General features: G+C 37.6%; 1 protein-coding gene across 14 annotated transcripts in view; it reads right to left on the bottom strand.

The window, feature by feature from the left end:
- Window positions 1–20,635, bottom strand: part of DTNB (dystrobrevin beta) — a 241,753-nt gene that overhangs the window by 150,664 nt on the left and 70,454 nt on the right. For all 14 annotated transcript variants that reach the window (XM_005213006.5, XM_059891335.1, XM_024998836.2 and 11 more), the window contains 2 exons: window positions 11,582–11,736; window positions 3,532–3,637 (listed from right to left, as the gene is read on the bottom strand). In XM_005213006.5, the coding sequence (XP_005213063.1) occupies window positions 3,532–3,637; window positions 11,582–11,736 (261 nt within the window). The remainder of the gene's footprint in view (window positions 1–3,531; window positions 3,638–11,581; window positions 11,737–20,635) is intronic.

Here is a 20,635-nt window from a genome sequence, read left to right as displayed (position 1 = left end):
TAGAACTGAAGAATTGCAACTGTCTTCTATTTAGTTCATCTAACCAGCCATTCCATCCTAAAAGAAATCAGTCCTGGGTGTTCATTGGAAGGACTGATGTTGAAGCTGAAACTCCAATACTTTGGCCACCTGATGCGAAGAGCTGACTCATTGGAAAAGACCCTGATGTTGGGAAAGATTGAGGGCAGGAGGAGTAGGGGACGACAGAGGATGAGATGGTTAGATAGCATCACTGACTCAATGGACATGAGTTTGGGTAAACTCCGGGAGTTGGTGATGGACAGGGAGGCCTGGCGTGCTGCGGTTCATAGGGTCGCAAAGAGTTGGACACGGCTGAGTGACTGAACTGAACTGAACCAGCCATTCACTGAAATAAAAAGACAATACCAAAATGTCCCATTGAGAATCGATTACAATTCACCTTAGAAACCAATCAATTTCCGTCTTTAAAACATCACTCATGTCTCAAAGTTTGCATACATGGAGAAGGCAATGGCACCCCACTCCAGTACTCTTGCCTGGAAAATCCCATGGACGGAGGAGCCTGGTAGGCTGAAGTCCATGGGGTCAATAAGAGTCGGACACGACTGAGCGACTTCACTTTCACTTTTCACTTTCATGCATTGGAGGAGGAAATGGCAACCCACTCCAGTGTTCTTGCCTGGAGAATCCCAGGGACAGCGGGGCCTGGTGGGCTGCTGTCTATGGGGCCGCACAGAGTCAGACACGACTGAAGCGACTTAGCAGCAGTAGCAGCAGCATAAGTAAGGAGAGACACCTTCACTCCAAATTTCTCTTCCAATCCTATATCTTTTAAAGAGATGTTATTGTTGGCTGTGGACACGTCTCCTTCACTAACATAAAATCTGAGAGGGCCAGGACGACACGCTATGTGTCTCTATTACCTGCGAGTGGTATTTCACACAGTCCCTTGGACTGATGGTCTTGAAATGTTTGCTGAATTAAATAGTATTACATACTGGGGAGCAAATGGGAACTGGTAAACAAAAAAAAAAAAGTAAGGCAAGCCACATCAAAATACTAGTTTTAATAGCCAATGGGAATTTGCTGTATGACTCTGAGAACTCAAACCTGGGCTCTGTAACAACCTAGAGGGGTAGGGATGGGGAGGGAGGTGGGAGGGAGGCTCTAGAGGGAGGGGACATATGTATGCCTATGGCTGATTCATGTTGAGGTTTGGCAGAAACCAACACAATTCTGTAAAGCAATCATCCTTCAATTTAAAAAAAAATTTTTTTTAATTAAAAAAAAAAAAGTACTAGTTTTAGGTAAGAGCTCTAAGTACTGACATAAAATAAAGTACTCTAATCTAACCAATGAAGGGTCAGTGATTTGGAGGAAGGGAAACTCAGTGACCTGCCACTCTTTTCTCCACCTCACACAGCATCTTACCTGGTGGACAACCGCCAGCTGGCAATTAGGATTTATAAGGGTTACTGGAGCCTGAAAGTCCAATTCATTGAGTGGAAAGTGGGCAATAAATGCACAACTGTGTATTTCAGATTGTTATTTATACTTTTAAATGTTGAAAGCAACATTGTTCCCTTTGCCAATTCAATTCTGAACACAAGAAGTCAAAGTCAAAGGAAAGAGGGGTGTAATAGTCAAATCATCATTTGAATAGCTCTTTATGGCTCTATGGATACAAAGGCAATCTTATCTCAATTATAAGGACTTCTAGTCCTGCTTCCAAAAATGTAGGTTAACTAGAGAATCAAGACTCAAAACAAACAAGGACAAAACCTGAGCACTTGGTGAAAAAAATAATGCAACAGGATCACTAAAGAATAACAGAAAGAGTAAAATCTGGAATGAGAAGTTGAAAGTATAAACTTCCTCTGCAGCTGCTAAGTCGATTCAGTCGTGTCCGACTCTGTGCGACCCCAGAGACGGCAGCCCACCAGGCTCCCCGGTCCCTGGGATTCTCCAGGCAAGAACCCTGGAGTGGGTTGCCATTTCCTCCTCCAATGCATGAAAGTGAAAAGTGAAAGTGAAGTCGCTCAGTCGTGTCCGACTCTTAGCGACCCCATGGACTGCAGCCCACCACGCTCCTCCATCCATGGGATTTTCCAGGCAAGAGTACTGGAGTGGGGTGCCATTGCCTTCTCTGAAACTTCCTCTAAGAAATTTAAATTTTTGTCACCAAGATATTTCTAAAGAGTAATCAAAGTGTTAATCACATAAGAATGTAATCAATAAATACTACATAGAAAGTCACAACAAAATGTTCACATGGATAATGATAATACATCTTGACAAATGAGATTCCCTCTACTTGGTAGACTAGGCATAAAACGATTTTACGAAAATGAGCTGGATATGAAACTACTAAAACATTTAGGACTATAAAAGTATTGCTCCCCCAAGGAAGCAATATTGTTATAATTTAATAGCACAAAGCTCTTTCCAAAAATCCTGTTTAAAATTTAGCTGTTTTAGTCTACTCAAGAAATTCCAGAACTTTAGGAAAATAATCTTGCATCTAAGGACTTGTGAACTAAAGTCATAATTGGGCAAAAGGCTGAGAAATTAAAAAAAATAAAAGATATGAATAGGAGGCAGAGAATATAAGAGAGTATGGTTATGTTCTCTCATTCTTACAAAATGAAGAAGAGGACTCTAACTTTTAGTGCCTGTCACCTTTCATTCTTTCTCTTCTGTGGAATAAGGAGAGACAGGCAAGAGCCATGAGAGAAGGGAAGGTCCAGAGAAAACAGGGCCTTTCCTTTAATGAACTGAAACAGCCTAATCAAGGAGTTAAGCTGGTAACAATACTAGAAAAACCTAAGAAGTTACTCAGAGGTAAATACCATTTCAATTCCAAAAGAACCCGCCTCCCAAAGTGGGATATGCAAGAGACACAGGTTTGATCCCTGGGTCGGGAAGAAACCCACTCCAGTATTCTTGCCTGGAGAATTCCATGGACAGTGGAGCCTGGCAGGCTACATAGTCCGTGAGGTCACATGAATTGGACATGACTAAAGTGACTTAGCATGCATGCACTTGGGGAGAATACTGAGAGTAATTCAGTAGTAAAGAAAAAAACTGAGTACTGGTGAAACCAAGTAGCAAATTCTATCTTAGCTACTTTCCTTTAAACTATTCCAAAATAATTATAATTTTAATGGTGGCTATTTAATATATTCAATTTTTTGGAGCTAAGCTTTTTATAAACTACAGGGGAAAAAAAGGAAGTCACGGCTAAGTCGGGTGGGATCAAACGGAAAACAATCATCTGGAATTTGGGGAGAAAAGCCTAGAGTTTGAAACACAAAGTTTTCTGACCTGATATTACTACATTGGTATCCTATGTAATATGTCCCCTTTCCTCTTTTTTTATTTTTGAGAAATAAATTTTCTTTTTTGAAAGCTGAAACTACAAATTCAAATGATGGAGTGCCAACAAATATCAATTACAATTTTCAGTGACAATAGCTAAGACATTACATATATTATCAGTTCACATACTTCCTACAGCACAGGGGACTGAATGATGAAAGTTCTGCTTACCATTCTCCACGTGGGCAAGCCTATGCATGAGAGGTAGCCAGACAAGGCACTGGGGAGGAGGATCGGCCATCATTGTGTCTAAAAACATATTTAGCATTATCTTTTTCTGTGAAGAGAAAAAAAAAATTATTTTTCTCTGAACTCTAACGTTAGGCTAACTTAGGATTCTCACAACCAAGGTGGAATGAATTACATGGGAAATTTTATAGCAAAATAAATAATATTTTGCATTACTACAGACATTGTAACACACTACCCTAAATACTATTTCTATATTCAAATGCATTTCTACTTATATTATTTTATTTGAGTCTTAAAACATCTGTATAAGACAAATAGGCTAGGATGGAATTAGTGTGCTGTACACCTGAAGCTTGGAGCAGGGAATGGCAGCCCACTCCAGTATTCTTGCCTAAAGAATTCCATGGACAGAGGAGTCTGGCAGGCTACACAGCCCATTGGGTCACAAAGAGGCAGATAGGACTGAGGGACTAACACACACACACCTGGAATAAATATTGTAAGTCAACTGTATTTCAATAAAGATACGAAATGAAAAAAGATAAATCGGCATTACTATCTTCATTTTACAGATGAGACAAGAAAGGAAAAACACATTTACATGACTTGTAAAAGTCTTAACCGAATCAGAACAACTCAGGTATCCTTCAAAAGACTACTTCTGAAGAAATCTGAAGCAAAGTCTCAGATCCAAGACAGAGTACAGGCCAGCAGTGAATGGAGAGAGGGAAAGGGTCTCACATATATGCAAGAGGGCTGAGAGTGATAACAGTAGGAAGTCACCACCCAAAGGCCCTTTATACACAGCTGTGCACTGATGGTGTGGTTTGAGAAATGCCTACTCAAATAGGCTAAATTTTTCCAAAGTGTTTTCCATCTCAGGCATCCAAGCTACTCCTGTTTCTGAGATTTCAATGGAAATTGGGAGGAATGGGTGAACAACAAAAAAATAAAACCAGTAAGTCACCCAACATTTGAATGGAGGTTCGGACATGGAAAATATAGTGGATATGTAAATAACTGCAATAAACCAAAATAAAATTAAAAGCATCCACTTCAAATTGAGAAAGAAGATGCTAGGGAGTTTTTTTAAACTAGTCAGAGGTAGTTAACAAACATTAAACATATCATTCATGATAATGTTTAAATTAATATTATCTGTATCTTCTTATATTTGTTAAAAATTACATTTTTACAAGCCCACTTATAATCCTAATGTTACTTTCCCTAAAAAGTCTTGGCTCACCTATCATGGAGTTTTACAGGTTTTTAAAAAATGTTCAAGATGAAAAAGTTCCTTAAAAAACTAAAAATAGAGCTACCATATGACCCTGCAATCCCACTCATGGGTATATATCCAGAGGAAAACATGGTCTGAAAGGCTACATGTACCCCAATGCTCATTGCAGGACATGAAAGCAACCTAAAAGTCCATAGGTAGAGGAATGGATATATCTGATATCTCAGAATTCCCTTATAAATACACTCAGGATCAGTTTCCAAAAGCTGTCCTCAGTTCAATTCAGTTCAGTCACTCAGTCTTGTCCAACTCTTTGTGACCCCATGGACTGCAGCACACCAGGCTTCCCTGTCCATCACCAACTCCCAGAGTCTACTCAAACTCATGTCCATCGCGTTGGTGATGCCATCCAACCATCTCATCCTCTGTCGTCCCCTTCTTCCACCCTCAATCCTTCCCAGAATCAGGGTCTTTTCCAATGAGTCGGTTCTTGTCCTAAGTTGTCCTAAATCATACTATAATTGGAGGTCCACTGAAAGCATGAGGAGTGAAGCCAGAAGAACCATGTCCCAGGACTCTATCTTCCATAAACTACGTGATTTGGGGGAAAATCACCTAATAATCTGGTTTCAGTTTTCTTATCTCTCAAGGGCTAGAGCAGTGGTTCTCCAAGGATGGCCAGAGATCCCCCTGGGAGGTTCCTAAATCATTTCTAGGGAGTTCATGAGGCCAAAACTACTTCCATAACAACACTAAGATATTATCTGCCTTTTCCAGTTCACTCTCTCAAGAGGGTATGGTGGAGTGTTCCAACATGGCATATCCATAATTATCTGCAAAAGCTTTTAAAATGTTCCTCCCTTTTCCAACTACACAGCTGTGTGAGACCAGATTATTTTTTCCATACTTACTCCAAAACAACATATCACAACAGATTGAATGGATAAGCAGATATGAGAATCCAGCTGCCTTCAACTGAGCCAAGTATTAAGGAAATTTGCCAAAAATATAAAACAATGGCATTCTTCTCATTAAATTTTTTTGTTTTGGAATATATTTTTCATAAAGTATATTATTTGTGTTAATATATAATAGGCTGCCATTATTCTTTTTAAATGATTTAATATTTTTAATTTATCAATTTTAATTTCTAACATGGAAATAGTGATAGATATAACCCACATAGACAAAAGCTCTCTGGGGTTCTCAAATGTTTTTTGGGGTGTAAAATGGTCCTGATACCAGAAAGTTTGAGAACTCATGGGACAGAACTCCTAGCTCTAAAATTTCATGTCTCAGAAAATAACTGTGTGAAAAAGAGACTGCCTCTTTCTCTACCTTTTTGTTTTATTTTGGTTTTGCTCTTGAATGCATGCTTTGCATTTCTCTTTATTTTTTACAGCACAATATTTATAATAAAAGCTGTAATAAAACTGCATATAATGCACATTCCTATTACAATTCTCACTTTTCTGTATGTCCCTCCAAATGCATGTTTCTATAGAGTTACGTACACAGGGTAGATAAAAATATACGATCTGTTTTTTAAGTTGTTTTATTAAATACTTTATTGTTTTGCTACAACGTCTTCTTTTCTAATCATTTTAACAGCTACCTTATCCACTGAGCAAAAACACCATGATTTATTTATGCCTTCCCCAATAAAACACTAAGGCTGTTTTTATCTTCGTACGTACTTTCATATTTTTCTTTTAATCCGGTGTTTCAGTTTGTCACCTACCTCCCTGCCCTTTGTTATTCTAATCCTCAATACTGACAATTACTAGTCTAGATGCCATCCATTCTCAAGTCCCTCCCTCTACTTTGAGCTACAACTTTCCTGCATTAAAAGAGGGGACAAATTATCTCTTAAAACTGGGAAATCCAGTATCACTAAAATAATATGAGAAAACAAGTAAAATAATGTAGCATTAGATCATCATAATTGCAATTTCCAATGTCATCATTTTTATTAAAAACTCTTATTTTCTTATAGGCAATAGGTAAATAATTTTTATCCATTGTCCTATGACTTACTTGGTCATCAGTTAAACAATGTACAGCATTTAGCTAAAAGCCTTAAAAATATCATTTTAAAAATCTTTCAGATTAAAATGTTTTTATACAAACTTTTGTGTAGAGTTATAAAAATATTTTGTCTGACAAGGGCAAGCACACATTAACTGGTTATGGGACCAGTGTTATGGATTGGCCTTCAATTATTAAAAGACTCTGAATTTGTCCATATCACAGATTTATTTTGGACTTTGAAAATTAGGATACTTTGCAATGACACAACAATGTAAAGTCGCTGTGCTTTTTGTCAGAGCGACTTTTATTTATTACAGCTTTTAAAAAATGGAAAGTCTTTAAAAAATCTGAAATTCTGTATTTTCCTCATTGTAAAGATTATCTCATTGTAGATAATGATGGAATAAAAGTATCAATGAAAACAATTAGGTTGCAAGTAAGTATATCCATGAGCTTTAAGCTTATGATTAGAATTCAAACCCAGATACTTTCTCATGCCATATTTGATTTAAAACCACTACTCAATTAATCCAACAAATAACTAGTAAGCACTGATGATTTTCTAGACTGTTAGTCATGAGGATGTAAATTTGAAGACCAAGGTGCATCCCTTCAGGATATTAGTGAGCTACATATAACTGGCCAGAGATTGCAGAACAGGAAGCAATTAATCCTACATTGAAAGATTCAGAGCATCAAAGACCAGGAGATATTTAGCTGTGATATGAAATATGAGGCCTTTGTTGGAGGAGACAGAAAAGGTCAGAGGCTGCTGCATTTCAGTGAGGGCTAAGAACATAAAGAAGAGAAGAACATCACTTTCGCTTATGCAAAACAAGTGAAATGCAAATCAAAACTATGCTAAGATAACATTTCTCATCTCTCAGACTGGCAAAAAAATCCTAAATGAAAGAATATGTGCTGTTGGCAAGGCTGCAAATAAAAAGATGGCCTTACCCATTGCTGGTGGGAATGTAAAGGGCACTGGGGCAATATCTAAGGGCATCCTGAGGCAAAGGGGTAGGAGAGATCCGGAGTGAAGGAGAAAAGACAGGCTGCGGGTGGACTGATAGCACCGCCTGTGTGGCTGACAATCCAGTAGACAGTGAGGAGTTTGCAAGGTTTGTTTTTGTTTAAAGCAAAATAGGGACATCAACAGGGATGTTTTTTAAAATGATGACTTAAACTCAGATTTGCTTATGCTTAAAAGGAATAATGAATCAGAAGCAGCATCTGAGCAGGTATGTCCTCATCTTTTAGGCTGCCATTAGGGCAGGAAGTAAAGTGACTAGGAGTCCACGATTCTCAGAGCTTTCTTGGCAAAGAATTTTCCTGCTTACCCTGAAGACTAGTGAACCACAGACTCCAGAGGAGGGAGTACATGTAGACTGTGTCGCAGAGAAGCTGAGCCAAGAGCCCCCAACACTGCATGCCCAGCAACCTCCAGCCCTGCCTACTGGCCAGGGAACCATCAGACCCTGTTCTCAGCTCATGAGTAATAGCAGAGGGCAGGGCCTTTTCTACAGCAATGTTCACAGTAAGCACTATTAACTAACAAAAATCTCTTAAAAAATGAAAACATAAGTCAACTATACTCCATTAAAAATTAACCTTAAAAAAAGAAAACAATCTTGGAGCCATCGTCATTTCTACCTAAGAAATAATTTAGCAAGACATTCTCCTCCACAGGCCCAACTAGGGCAAAATCTCAGTTTCAACTCTCTGCAATTTTGTTCAATCTAATGACAGCCAGCGATATAGGCCTCATTACCAGAGACCTGTTCATATCAAAATCCATGTTATACACTGTATTTCATCCAATCTAAGACACCATCATTTGTAAGATGCACCATTATTTTTTTTTTCCTGCCACTAAGAAAGAAAAACACTCAGCCAATTAAACTAACTCAATGACTTAATTAACTATAATCCTTCATGACATGTGAATCGGTCCCACCAGCCTCCTGATGACTTGAAATTCCTTTCATCTATTCAGAAGGATTTGGCAATTTTGCAAGGTTCAGTGGCACTGCTTCAACTGACAAGAAATGATTTTGGTCGTATCTCAATGATAAAAACACAGCTTCATCTATTTGTGGATATCTTCCTTTAAAAAAAAAGAAAGAAAGAAAATCTTCTGTAAAGCACCTGATGTTGCTTTGTAAGAAAATATGTAGTTTTTCCAATGATGAGTATTTATGTCACTAATGCAAAATTTATTTCTGTTATGTCCACCATCTTCTGTGTTTACAACAACTTTTTAATACTGAATCAGAGTATACTCTCCCTGAGGACATCTGAAATGACAGCACATGCAGTACCAAAAGGCGGACATAACTCAGCTGAAGTGCCTCCGACAGCAACAACTATGATCAAGTTATTACATATGCGCAGGAAATGACAACCCATCATAACCACCACCCGCCAAAAGCAATGGTCAGATGCCATGGGCTATACGAGAGATTTTGAGAGACGTTAGGCGTGGAAAGGGTCTTCAAATAAGTGAAAATGGTAATAATGCACACGAGATTATAACGGTAATGAGAGGCTTGCTAACACAGACAATAAATGTTGCTTAGTTAGGATACCTATGAAACACACACACACATATTCATATGCCAGTCAACTCCTGCCAAACTTTAGTCAATATCCAGGAAAACAAAGTCAGAACTTCCAGGAAGTTCTGTAATATAATTTTTGGTGAATATATGTATGGATATATGTTATTCTATGGCCTGGCTAAATATCCCATATTTTAATCTTTTGAAAGTGAAAGTGAAAGTTGCTCAGTTGTGTCCGACTCTTTGTGATCCCATGGACTATACAATCCATGGAATTCTGTAGGCTAGAATACTGAAGTGGGTAGCCTTTCCCTTCTCCAGGGGATCTTCCTAACCCAGGGATTGAACCCAGGCCTCCCACATTGCAGGTGGATTCTTTACCAGCTGAGCCACAAGGGAAGCCCAAGAATACTGGAGTGGGTAGCCTTCCCCTTCTCCAGCAGATATTCCCGACCCAGGAATTGAACTGGGGTATCCTGCATTGCAGGCGGATTCTTTACCAATGGAGCTATCAGGGAAGCCATTTTAACCTTTTACTTCTAAATAATTTCAGATTTATGGAAAGCCTATAAGAAGATTATTTAAAAATTCCCATTTGCCATTAACTCAGACTCCTCAAATGTTAACACTGCAGAAGAGATATAGTTAAAAGTAAACAGCTTTTTATTTCTGCAAAATCAGGACATTCTCTTGATTACATGCAAGTATCAAAATCAGGAAATCAATGTTATTGACAGAATACTATTATCTAGTCTACAAGCTTCAATTCAGATTTTCTCTATTGTCCCAATGACGTCCTTTATAACAACTACAACAACAAAAATCCGGATCATGGTTGTGTTTCAGTTTTCATGTCTCTTTAGACTCCTAAAATCTGGAACAGCTCCTCAATCTTTTTTTGTCTTTCATGACATTGCCCTTTTAAAGTGTGTGGGCCAGTTATGTTGCAGAAATCCTGCATTTGGCATTATTGAATGTTTCCTCAATGAGACTCTGGTTGTACTTTTCTCTAAAGAGAACCACAGCAATCATACTGGCTACTTCTTAGGGCATCCTACTAGGGAACAGGATTGTCAGCCTCTCCCTCTGCTGAAGACGTGGATTTGATCACTTGCTTAAAGTGGTATCTGACAGGTTTCTCTACTGCCAAGTTACTATGTTTCCCTTATAATTAATAAATATTCTGTGGTGAGACACCTTCAAACTATGTCAGTATCCTATTTCCGTATCTTTTACCCATTAATTTTAACATGTGTGCTAAGTCACTTCAACCATGTCTGACTCTGTGCAACCCTATGGACTATAGCCCACCAGACTTCTCTGTTCATGAAATTCTCCAGGCAAGAATACTGGAGTCAGTTGCCATGCCCTTCTCCAGGGGATCTTCCCGACCCAGGGATCGAACCATAACCAGGGACTGAACCGGCATCTCATACGTCTTCGGCATTGTCAGGAGGGTTCTTTACCACTAGCACCATCTGGGAAGCTTTAACATAGATTTCAAAAAGTTCTCTGCTTTCTAGAACTTTTTAAATGTAGCATGAAGCTCTGTTATCTCATCTCTACCTGGAAAAAAAAAAATGGCTGCTACAGCAAGTATCCACTCTGCTCTGAGTTCTTTGAGGCACACTTAAGATCTCAGGAATATACTCACACTAACCTCTGGAGCAAGACCACACAAGGACACTCATGAATAAAGAAGAAATCAAATCTATCTTTCTTTTATATGAAAATGGCATTATACTCTTGAGAGACTGTGAGCTGACAGTTGAGAGTTGTACAGCATTGCTTGTCTCTGGTGCTCAGGAAACAATGATCTGAATTGTATAGAGTTTTATATCAAAATTCCTATATTTCACAGTTAATAACTCACTAGGGAGAGTAATACATGTCTAGTAGCAATAATACAAATACTTCATCTCAAATATTTTCCTGGAAACTCTTAGTAATTTGAGATATTTCAAATCCTATCATTTTTTTTTCAGAAAAGACTTCCCTCCCCTCTCCCAAAAAGAGTTCTCAGGTGAACTTTTGATCCTCCCTCTTTTTTATACCCCCATCTCTGATTTAAAGCTCTTTTTCCTCCCATATTCAAGACCTATATCCGTAGAGTGAAGCAATCTGGCAAAATTTGACTAAAGGTAGAGGGGCAGATGAGAGCTCTTCAAGTACCTACATTCTATTAAACCGTCCTTACCTGCTGTGGAAAACAGGTGCGGACCGAGTGCTCTGTGTAACCAAAAGATGGCCCTTCAAAGACAGCTGTTGGGAGCTTCAGAACTTCCTTCAGAAACTGGTCAAACTTGCTAAATATCATTAAGCCATTGGAATCTGACATCTGGGAGAAAACATCTATGAGAATAAAACCAAATAAAGTCAAACTATAAAGAAACACCAACTTTTTATAAACAGCTGTATGTCATTTGTATATCCGTCCAAAAACATCATTAAAAAGTATCATAAAGTTACTATGACTTTTAGTTAACATGTACTCTCAATCTCTTTCACACTATGTGGTTACTTTGCTAAGAAGGCTCCTCTTTCCCAATCATTGAATACTCTACCAAAAGATCACACAACCATTCACATACATCCATCTACCTACTCTTTTTGAGCGTACATAACTGGATAATATATCACTTTTTATTTTACCTATTCACACCTCACCTTCCTTATTCCAAGAAGAATTTGTAGCAGCACATCTTTATCTCTTACATTTATGTATGTACTTATATGACATATACATATTTGAGTGTATGAATATAGTTGAATATTGGTGAAGGGTATGAAAGAAACTGTATTATACATGTGTATTCATATACTAATGATGTAATGTATTCTTATGTAGCATGTTCATTTAAAACATTCCATTTAATAAGTTCCAAAGTAGAATAAAAAAGAACTCACATTATCTTTTCTATCATAAGATCCTTTGATACTATAAGATTCTGTTTTTACATAATGTCTGACCCAAGCAGCTGAGAAAGAGGTTTCCAGTAGTATTACTATTTCTTTATCTTCTTAGAGAGAGCTTCCTATCTCTGGTTAGTAATTCTCCTCTTCTCACCCATAGTTGAGGAGAAAAAGAAAAAGAACCTGGAGCTCAAAACAACTTGACAACTATAACCTACGCTTTCTTTTCAAATTATTCAGCTTTCTTACAAACAAATCAGTGAGTTAAATATGCGGAGAAAAAAAATGTCCTGAGGCCTTTTCAACCATGGTATTTTGAAAAATAATAGTCTATATATTCATAATAAAAAGGTATATTAGAAATATGTATGTAATAGATACATACAATGTACATTTTTACATTACTCTTTAGGTTCAATCTGGGGATTTTATCGAAAACCACTAGGTAAAAAAAAAAGAAACATTTAAAATATGTTAATCAAAGGAAGATAAAATTTAGATCATCAGCACCACAGGGTAACTATTAAGGCATCAGAAAACAGAAAATTATCAAAGGAAAATCTCTGGCACATTCCTTTCGTGATAGCTGCTAGTTTGCAGTTGAGGGAATAGCATTAAATACCCATTAGGAGGGGAAAATCCAACAAGAGGCTAAAAGAAACACAGTCCTAGTGGAAAGTAAAATCAATTAATTAACAAATACATACTAAGTTCTCACTGAGTGGTCCAAGTGCCAAGCATTCTGCTGTGTATTTTGAAACACAACAGGGAAGTATGATACATGGTCCTTATCCCTAAGACACTTCCAAAGTAACTGGGAAAAATAAGATACATATGAAGCAAAGAAGAATGAAACACTAAGCTAACTTAAATAGAACAGAAAAAAAGGAGGCATATGATATTAGTTTAACCTCACCATTTGCTATGGCTGAGTCTGCTTGTGTGTGTGGCATGCTAAGTTGCTTCAGCTGTGCCTGCAGACACCCAATATTCTTACCTCCTTCATCAGTAATAGAACACTAATTTTATTTGTGGAGCAATGTACCCAGCTAAGAGATCACACTTTGCAGCCTTCTTTTAATACGTTTCAGTCATGTGACTAGGTGTTTGGAGACTATAAGCAGAAAGGTTGTGAGAGATTTCCTGGAAGGCTGGTTAAAGAAAGTTGACTGCACTGGAAATAGATCCCTTTTTCCTTCCTCCTCTTGCTATCTGGAATGCAGCCATGAAAAGTAGACTATGAAAAGTGAAAGTGAAAGCGTCAGTCACTCAGTAGTGTCCATTTTTTGCAACCCCATGGACTATAGCCCGCCAGGCTCCTCTGTCCATGGAATTCTCCAGGCAAGAACACTGGAGTGGATTGCCATGCCCCCCTCCAGGGGATCTTCCCAACCCAGGGATCCAACCTGGGTCTCCTGCATTGCGGGCAGATTCTTTACTGTCTCAGCCAACAGGGAAGCCCTGGACGATATGGTAATCTCAAACTTTATGTAGAAATCATATATCAGAATGATAGAAAAGAAGGATATAGAAAGCCTGGGTGTCAGATGAACACAAAGTTACCATATCAATCCTGGACTACATACCCCTGGACTTCCTTAATATAAGAGAAAAATAAACTTCAACTTTGTTTAACACTATTATCCTGGGATTTTGCAATCCCTAATATTAAGGGACTAATATTAAGTACCACTAAACTTTACTAAACATTACCCCATTTTACTGTCACAAAAAGACAGTGTGTGTGTGTGTGTGTGTGTGTGTGTGCGTGCGCGCACGCACACATGTGTATGCACATAATTGTTTAAATTTCATAGCTAAGGAAACTAGCTTAGAAAAGTTAAACTTCTTAAGGTCAAAAAGTTACATCTAGATCAAGATTTAAACTCACACCGATTCCAAAGACATTCCACTACACTATGCTGCTGCTGCTAAGTCACTTCAGTCGTGTCCGACTCTGTGTGACCCCATAGATGGCAGCCCACCAGGCTCCCCCATCCCTGGGATTCTCCAGGCAAGAACACTGGAGTGGGTCCACACTACACTTCTTCAAAATATAGTGTAGAATAGATAGAAAAATACATAGGCAGGGGCTGTAAAGAAAGAAATTTAGAAAGTTGGCCTTGAAAACCAGGATTTGAAACGAAGTAAAAACAGGAGGAGTAGGGGCTTTGGGACACAACTAGAGAAGAACAGAGATAAATAAAACAAATGAATGAATATAACAAAGCAGAAACAGAGAATAAACTAGTGGCTGTCAATGGGGAGAGGGAAGGGGAGAATGGGGATTAAGGGATGAAAAGGTATAACCTAATACATATAAAATAAATAAGCTACAAGGATATATTGTACAACAAAGAAATATAGCCAACATTTTATAATGACTTTAAGTGGAGCATAATCTCTAAAATTACTGAATCACTCTGTTGCACACTTGAAACTAATATAATATTGTAAATCAACCATATTTCAATTGAGAAAAAAAAAGAGTAGGATAAAAATCTCCATGGCAGGAGTTTATAGTGTGTCTGTTAGTGATGGCAGACAGGAAACAGTGCACTGAAGAGAATGTTCTGTGATAATTTATATTGAGAAGGAAAGATAAATAAAGATTCAGTAAGAAAAGTAATCACATTATGAATGAAAACTCAAAGAGGAAACAATTTGGATTTGGTTTAAAAGTAGGGAAGAAATATTTAAAAAGTTAGGTTTCAAGAAATCAGACTGTTAATGATTGGCAGAATAAAAGAGGAAGAGTGAGATTGGAGACATCAGCTAGAAAACTTTGTAAACTTTGTAAGCAATGCAAAAGTAAGGAAGTGAGTGGCAGATGGGGGAGGGGTAGTCAACTCCAAGACATCACATTGGAGGCAACTGAAGTTGATGGCAAACTGGGTTAGAGAATAAAGGAATTTCTAAAATTAGGATTATTTTAAGTTTCCAGCTTCACAATCCTAAAAGGCAAGTCATATGGCAGAGCAGGAAAACAGGAGGAACCCAAATGCTGATGAGATACCCTGAGCCACGGTACCAACCGTGAAATTGCCAGGCTTTGGACTTATTTTTACATGAGAAAAACAAATCCCGATGGTTTTAATGCCACTCCTAGTCAAGTTTTCTGATGCCACTCCATGTATTCATAACTGATACACTAGCAATTATTAATGTGTAGTCACTAATGGTAGAAATAGTGAAGACCAGAGACTTCAGCTATAAAGTACCTACATACACATATGTACGTAGCTTCGAATCATAAAAACATACCTGCATACATCCATACCACCAAATTTATACCTAACTCAATCATAGCAGTACTGATTAGATAGTGAAATGGCTAACTTCTCCCCTCAAAAAAAAAGTATTATTTTCAGTTATACTTAGTTACTAGGTCATATAATATATACAAAGCAGTAGTTAAATAAAAAACAAAGAAACAAAAAAAACTTTTTAGTCCATGAAAAAAGAAACTTAGTAGGTTTATATTACACTAGTAAGAGAACAAGCAGAAACAAGTTCTTTGGGTGGTTGGTTTTAAGAGATACTGCTAGACGAAAACTGAACGTACAGTTAAGTAATTACTTAGAAGTCATTATTTCTAGAGTTAGCGGTTTAAAACAGTTTTTCCTTTTCTTTTCTTTTAAGCTAGGCTTCTCATATCTGTAAAGAAAAACAGTGAAAATAATTGCTATATTTTTTTTATCATAAATAAATATAACAATGAATCCAAGTGCATCTCATATCTGTAACAAAATGAAATATAACAATGAATCTATAACAGCAAATATGATTTACTATATACCTATAAAAATATCTTAGCAAAGAAATAAATAAGAGCTAATTAAATGTAATAAAAAATATCCCCAGAATTCAGCTAGCCCTCTAATTAAAGCCCTAAACCCTTCTGGCATTAAAGGAAAAAACTGCTTCCCAGATCACTGGTTAATTCCCCAGTAATTCTATTTATACACCTCTGAAAGAAGGTATGCTGATTTCCCATTAGTTGTCTCCAGATAAAAATATAGGCTTTCTCCCTTGTGAAGAACCCACAATCAAACCCTTACACACACACGGGTACAAACTTTCAAAAATACTCTGTCCTTTGTGTAGTGGCAAAATAATGCTACTATTCTACCATCCTCACATATGTATTGATTTTTTTTTTTCCTGGAGATAATGACCCTGGCTTTCTTCATTGCATCTAACCATTCCCTTCTTGGCCCTGCATGACCAACCATACACTTCTGCAAGGGGACAGGACTGTTTACAAAAGGACTCAAGTCTATTGAAAAGAAAGCCACTTTCTTTTCTATGTTAGCTTTGCTGGCAAATGACTCTCATCTTCTCTTGCCATCTTTCTACCAACTGAGCAACCTAAACCACACACACACACACACACACACACACACACACACAAAATGTATACACATCTGCATATTTATAAATATCTGTATGTAACTAAATCCAAGTGCATATTTTATTCTCAAACTCATGAATATTCCTACATCATTCACTAAGTCGAAGTGAGGCAGGAGGATGGGATAGAGCCATGCCTTGGGCTTCTAGTATTGACTCAGTCAGGAACCACCCTAGGCAACTCTCCAGGCCTCCCTTGCTTTTGGTTTATCTTCTTCTTTTTCATAAAATGCAGATGAGGCAGTCATTTCTTGTTTTCAGTTTTAAAACATTTTGGTTACATGAGAAATATGAATGTGAACAAATTACTCGGATTAAAGAGTCACTTCCTGCTAATGAAGGGAAGGAATGATTAAGAGTACCAGCCATGATAAATAAGCGGTGACAGGTGGTTAAAGACTATAGCACAGGATGCTAAATTTTGAACAGGTGAAACTGCTTAATTATAACGTCAAAGGTTGACTCCCTATAGTTTGTTAATGAAACACCCAGGAAGCAAATCAACTGAAATGTTAGAACTGCCAGTTCTAAGCAAAAACACCACCTCAGGTCATCTTTCCCCCGGCTACTCAAAATGTGGTCTATCCAAAACCCACAAAAGCAATAAGTAATAGAAATTATTATTAAAAAACCATTTTATGCCACAACTCAGAGAAAATGCCTAACAGGGTGTTATCATTTTGGGATATTTCTTTTTTATGCACATAATTTTTGTTTAAAACTGTATTACACTTATGCATTTTGATCTGAAGCATAATTTAAAAGGCAGTACATTCAATCCTGTCAGTATCCCAAAGTGTAACTGAGCTCTCACTTTTGGTCATTAAAGCTGTTTCAAGTCTTCGAATATTATGAAAAATGCTGCAACAAATATATACAAAACCTGGGATTTTTAATTCCTCATGATAAACAGGAAGCAGGCTGAGTTAGGGGATACAAATATTCTTACAGCTTTTCTGATATACACTGTCAGACTGCCCTTCAAAATGATGGCAACCAGTTTTCTCAAAGACTTAAAAATAAATTGCATGAATCATCTGTTCTTATCTTTTAGTGCAAGACAGATGGGGTTTGAATAAGAGATTAAGTTTCTTAGAAAACAGCAGAATTAGATAAAGCAAATCACACAGTTAAATTAATTGATAAGTACGGTCTAATCAATAATGGCCTTACAGTCTGTAAATTTTGCTTCTCTGAGGATTCCTGACATTATTGAGTCTTCATCATGCTGATAATTAAAGTCTGTATTCTTTGATTATAAATCACTGGTATTTAGAATCCTGTCAAGTTGCCTTTGAATCTTGGATACAGTCCCTAATGGCCATAAGAGTTAACCATTTATCTATAAATGAAGGATACCTGGGAAAAGAAACTTACTTAAGAGAGACCTGAGAAGTCTAATTAAGAAATGTCTCAAACTAAAAACACAAATATTGGTTAAGTCATTTTAAATGCTGTCTTTACAATAAAACAAACAAGCAAACAAAAACAGATCAAGTAAAGTGGAGGGAAAGTAAAAGTGTTCATCGTTCAGTCATGACCAACTCTCTGTGACCCCGTGGAATGTAGCCTGCCAGGCTCCTCTCTGTCCATGGAATTCTCCAGGCAAGAATACTGGAGTGAGTAGCCATTCCCTTCTCCAGGGGATCTTCCCAACACAGGGATCCAACCCGCGTCTCCTGCATTGCAGGCAGATTCTTTACCATCTGAGCCACCAGGGAAGCCCAAAATGGGAGGGGAGAAAATTCAAGAAAAAAAAAAATCCTAAAACAGGTAAAATGCAGAAAGATCAAAATAAAAGTAGAAATGCTAAGGCATATTCCATAAATTAGAAAAATCTAACTTAATGGGAACATTAACAGAGGTAACAACAAAAGTACAGTCAGTGGGAGGAGGCTGCAGGAACTAAGAACAAAGACAGGGAATAAGGAGGCAGAAAAAGTGAATAAATGGTCAAATATCAATTGATGTTACAATACAGTCTTACAGCTAATTTCTGCTACACTATTATTCAGCCACCTCAACTAAGTAGGACATAGCTGTGACTAGAAAGCAAAAGAAAAATGGATTCTCACAACAGTCAAAACTGACAATCATACTACGAAAGTGAGTGCTTCTCTCAATATGAGCAATCACTTCTTTTGCACTTCAAAAGAATACAAAGAAGGCTGGTTATGTTTCCTCCATCGGTAGCATATGAAAAGTGGACCAGAAGCAAAGAGAGACTTGTAGAGACTGGAGCACTGATAATACCATCATGTTTACCAGCGATAAAGGACACAAACAGACACCGCCACCACCGATAGCCAGAAATTCAAGAGCTGAAAAAGCACAGCAGTCTGAAAACACGAGAAGGAACAAACCACCCAAGATTTCACCATCAGCCCTACATGTATCACAGAATGACAACCCTAAGAGATGAGAAGTGTTTAAATTATGATCAGTAAGCTCTGTTTAAAACAGGAGGCACAGACTATACAAAGCAGTTTCCACCCTGGGTGATTAAAACAAAAAAGTGGAGATAGGCTAAAATTTTACCAAATGTAAATTACTGATTGAGAACTAAAATTATTGCAGTCCTCTGTTGTAACTACTAGTGAAAAAGTGCAAATTCTAATTCTCTGTGAAGTATGGAAGGGATCCAGGTGACAGCGGGTTTTTGTTTATGTTTCGTTTTAATGTGGCTTTTGAACTTCTTGTGCCGCTGTGCTATGCTGCTCAGCTGTGTTGAACTCTGCAACCTTCTGGACTGTAGCCTGCCAGGCTCTCTGTCCATGGGATTTTTCAGGCAAGTACCTAGCTGCTGGTACCTAGCATAAAATCTGCATATAAATATAGCAAATTTAATCACAGATACTAAGAATCCAGAGTCACCTAGAATGTGCAGTTAATCAATTTCATATTTTCAACCAGCTTCTCCAGTACTTCTTTATCTGGTATCATCGTCATTAAAAGGCAGAAAAAAGCCCAACTTTCTTTCTGTCTGTGTTTCAATGAAACATAATTTCATCCATATTGTATTATCTTCCTAAGAAAAACCACACTAGAATTTAGAAAATACTAAGAAATTTCAGCTCCAAAGGGTAATACCTTGAGATACCATGTGAAAAAAACTCAAGAGTATTTAAATAAAACTATAATTTTTTCCACCAAAACTTTGTTTTATTGCAGCTGATTTTGAAAAGAGATAACCAGATAACACTGACCAAATATATTATCTAAGATCTTTCTTTAGGCATCTAAATCTAGATCTAATGAGCCACCTAACTTTCCAACTTTTAATGTCATGGTAACATGTAAGAAAAAGCACAGAAAACAAATGTACCTATGAAGAGATCTTGCCAAAAAGCTTGTACTTGAATCAGATGAAGCCTCCGTATCTTTCAATTAAAGCAAAAAAACACTGGCCATAGAGGAACATCACACGAAATCTAGTCCATGAGAAATGCTACAGGACAGATGACCCAGTTGCAACAAACCAATTCACAAGGTATCTCAACACTTTGTGAAAACCCACAGCTTCAATCCCACCTCCCTGAAACCTGCCAGTTTCTTACTCCAGGTAAGAAATACAAATAAGAAATACAAATACTAGGTACTTGTATTAGGGCGCCTGGATCACACGTGTCTCCCCTTACAGGACAAGCAGGCTGGAGTACAACAAAGCAGCTCACAGCAGGCTCTGAATCTACAGCCTGAGTTGAAATCCCAGTTTCACCCCCTCAGTTAACTCAGCTGTGAAAGAGAAAGTATCATGTGCTGCTCAAAGGCATGTTAAAGATTCAGTAAGAAAATATATGTAAGGCACCCAGCACAATGCTTGGCGTATCTGAGGCAGTCAGGGACCATCTGAAGAGTGAATAAATGAAAGGGACAAGCAGAAAAATTAAGTAATTGTGGATTTTACCTTCTTCCACTACATTTT

The sequence above is a fragment of the Bos taurus genome, chromosome 11 (assembly GCF_002263795.3).
Source record: "Bos taurus isolate L1 Dominette 01449 registration number 42190680 breed Hereford chromosome 11, ARS-UCD2.0, whole genome shotgun sequence".
Lineage (NCBI taxonomy): Eukaryota > Metazoa > Chordata > Mammalia > Artiodactyla > Bovidae > Bos > Bos taurus.
Note: the sequence above shows the minus strand (reverse complement) of the source record. Positions and strands in the feature narration are given on the sequence as shown.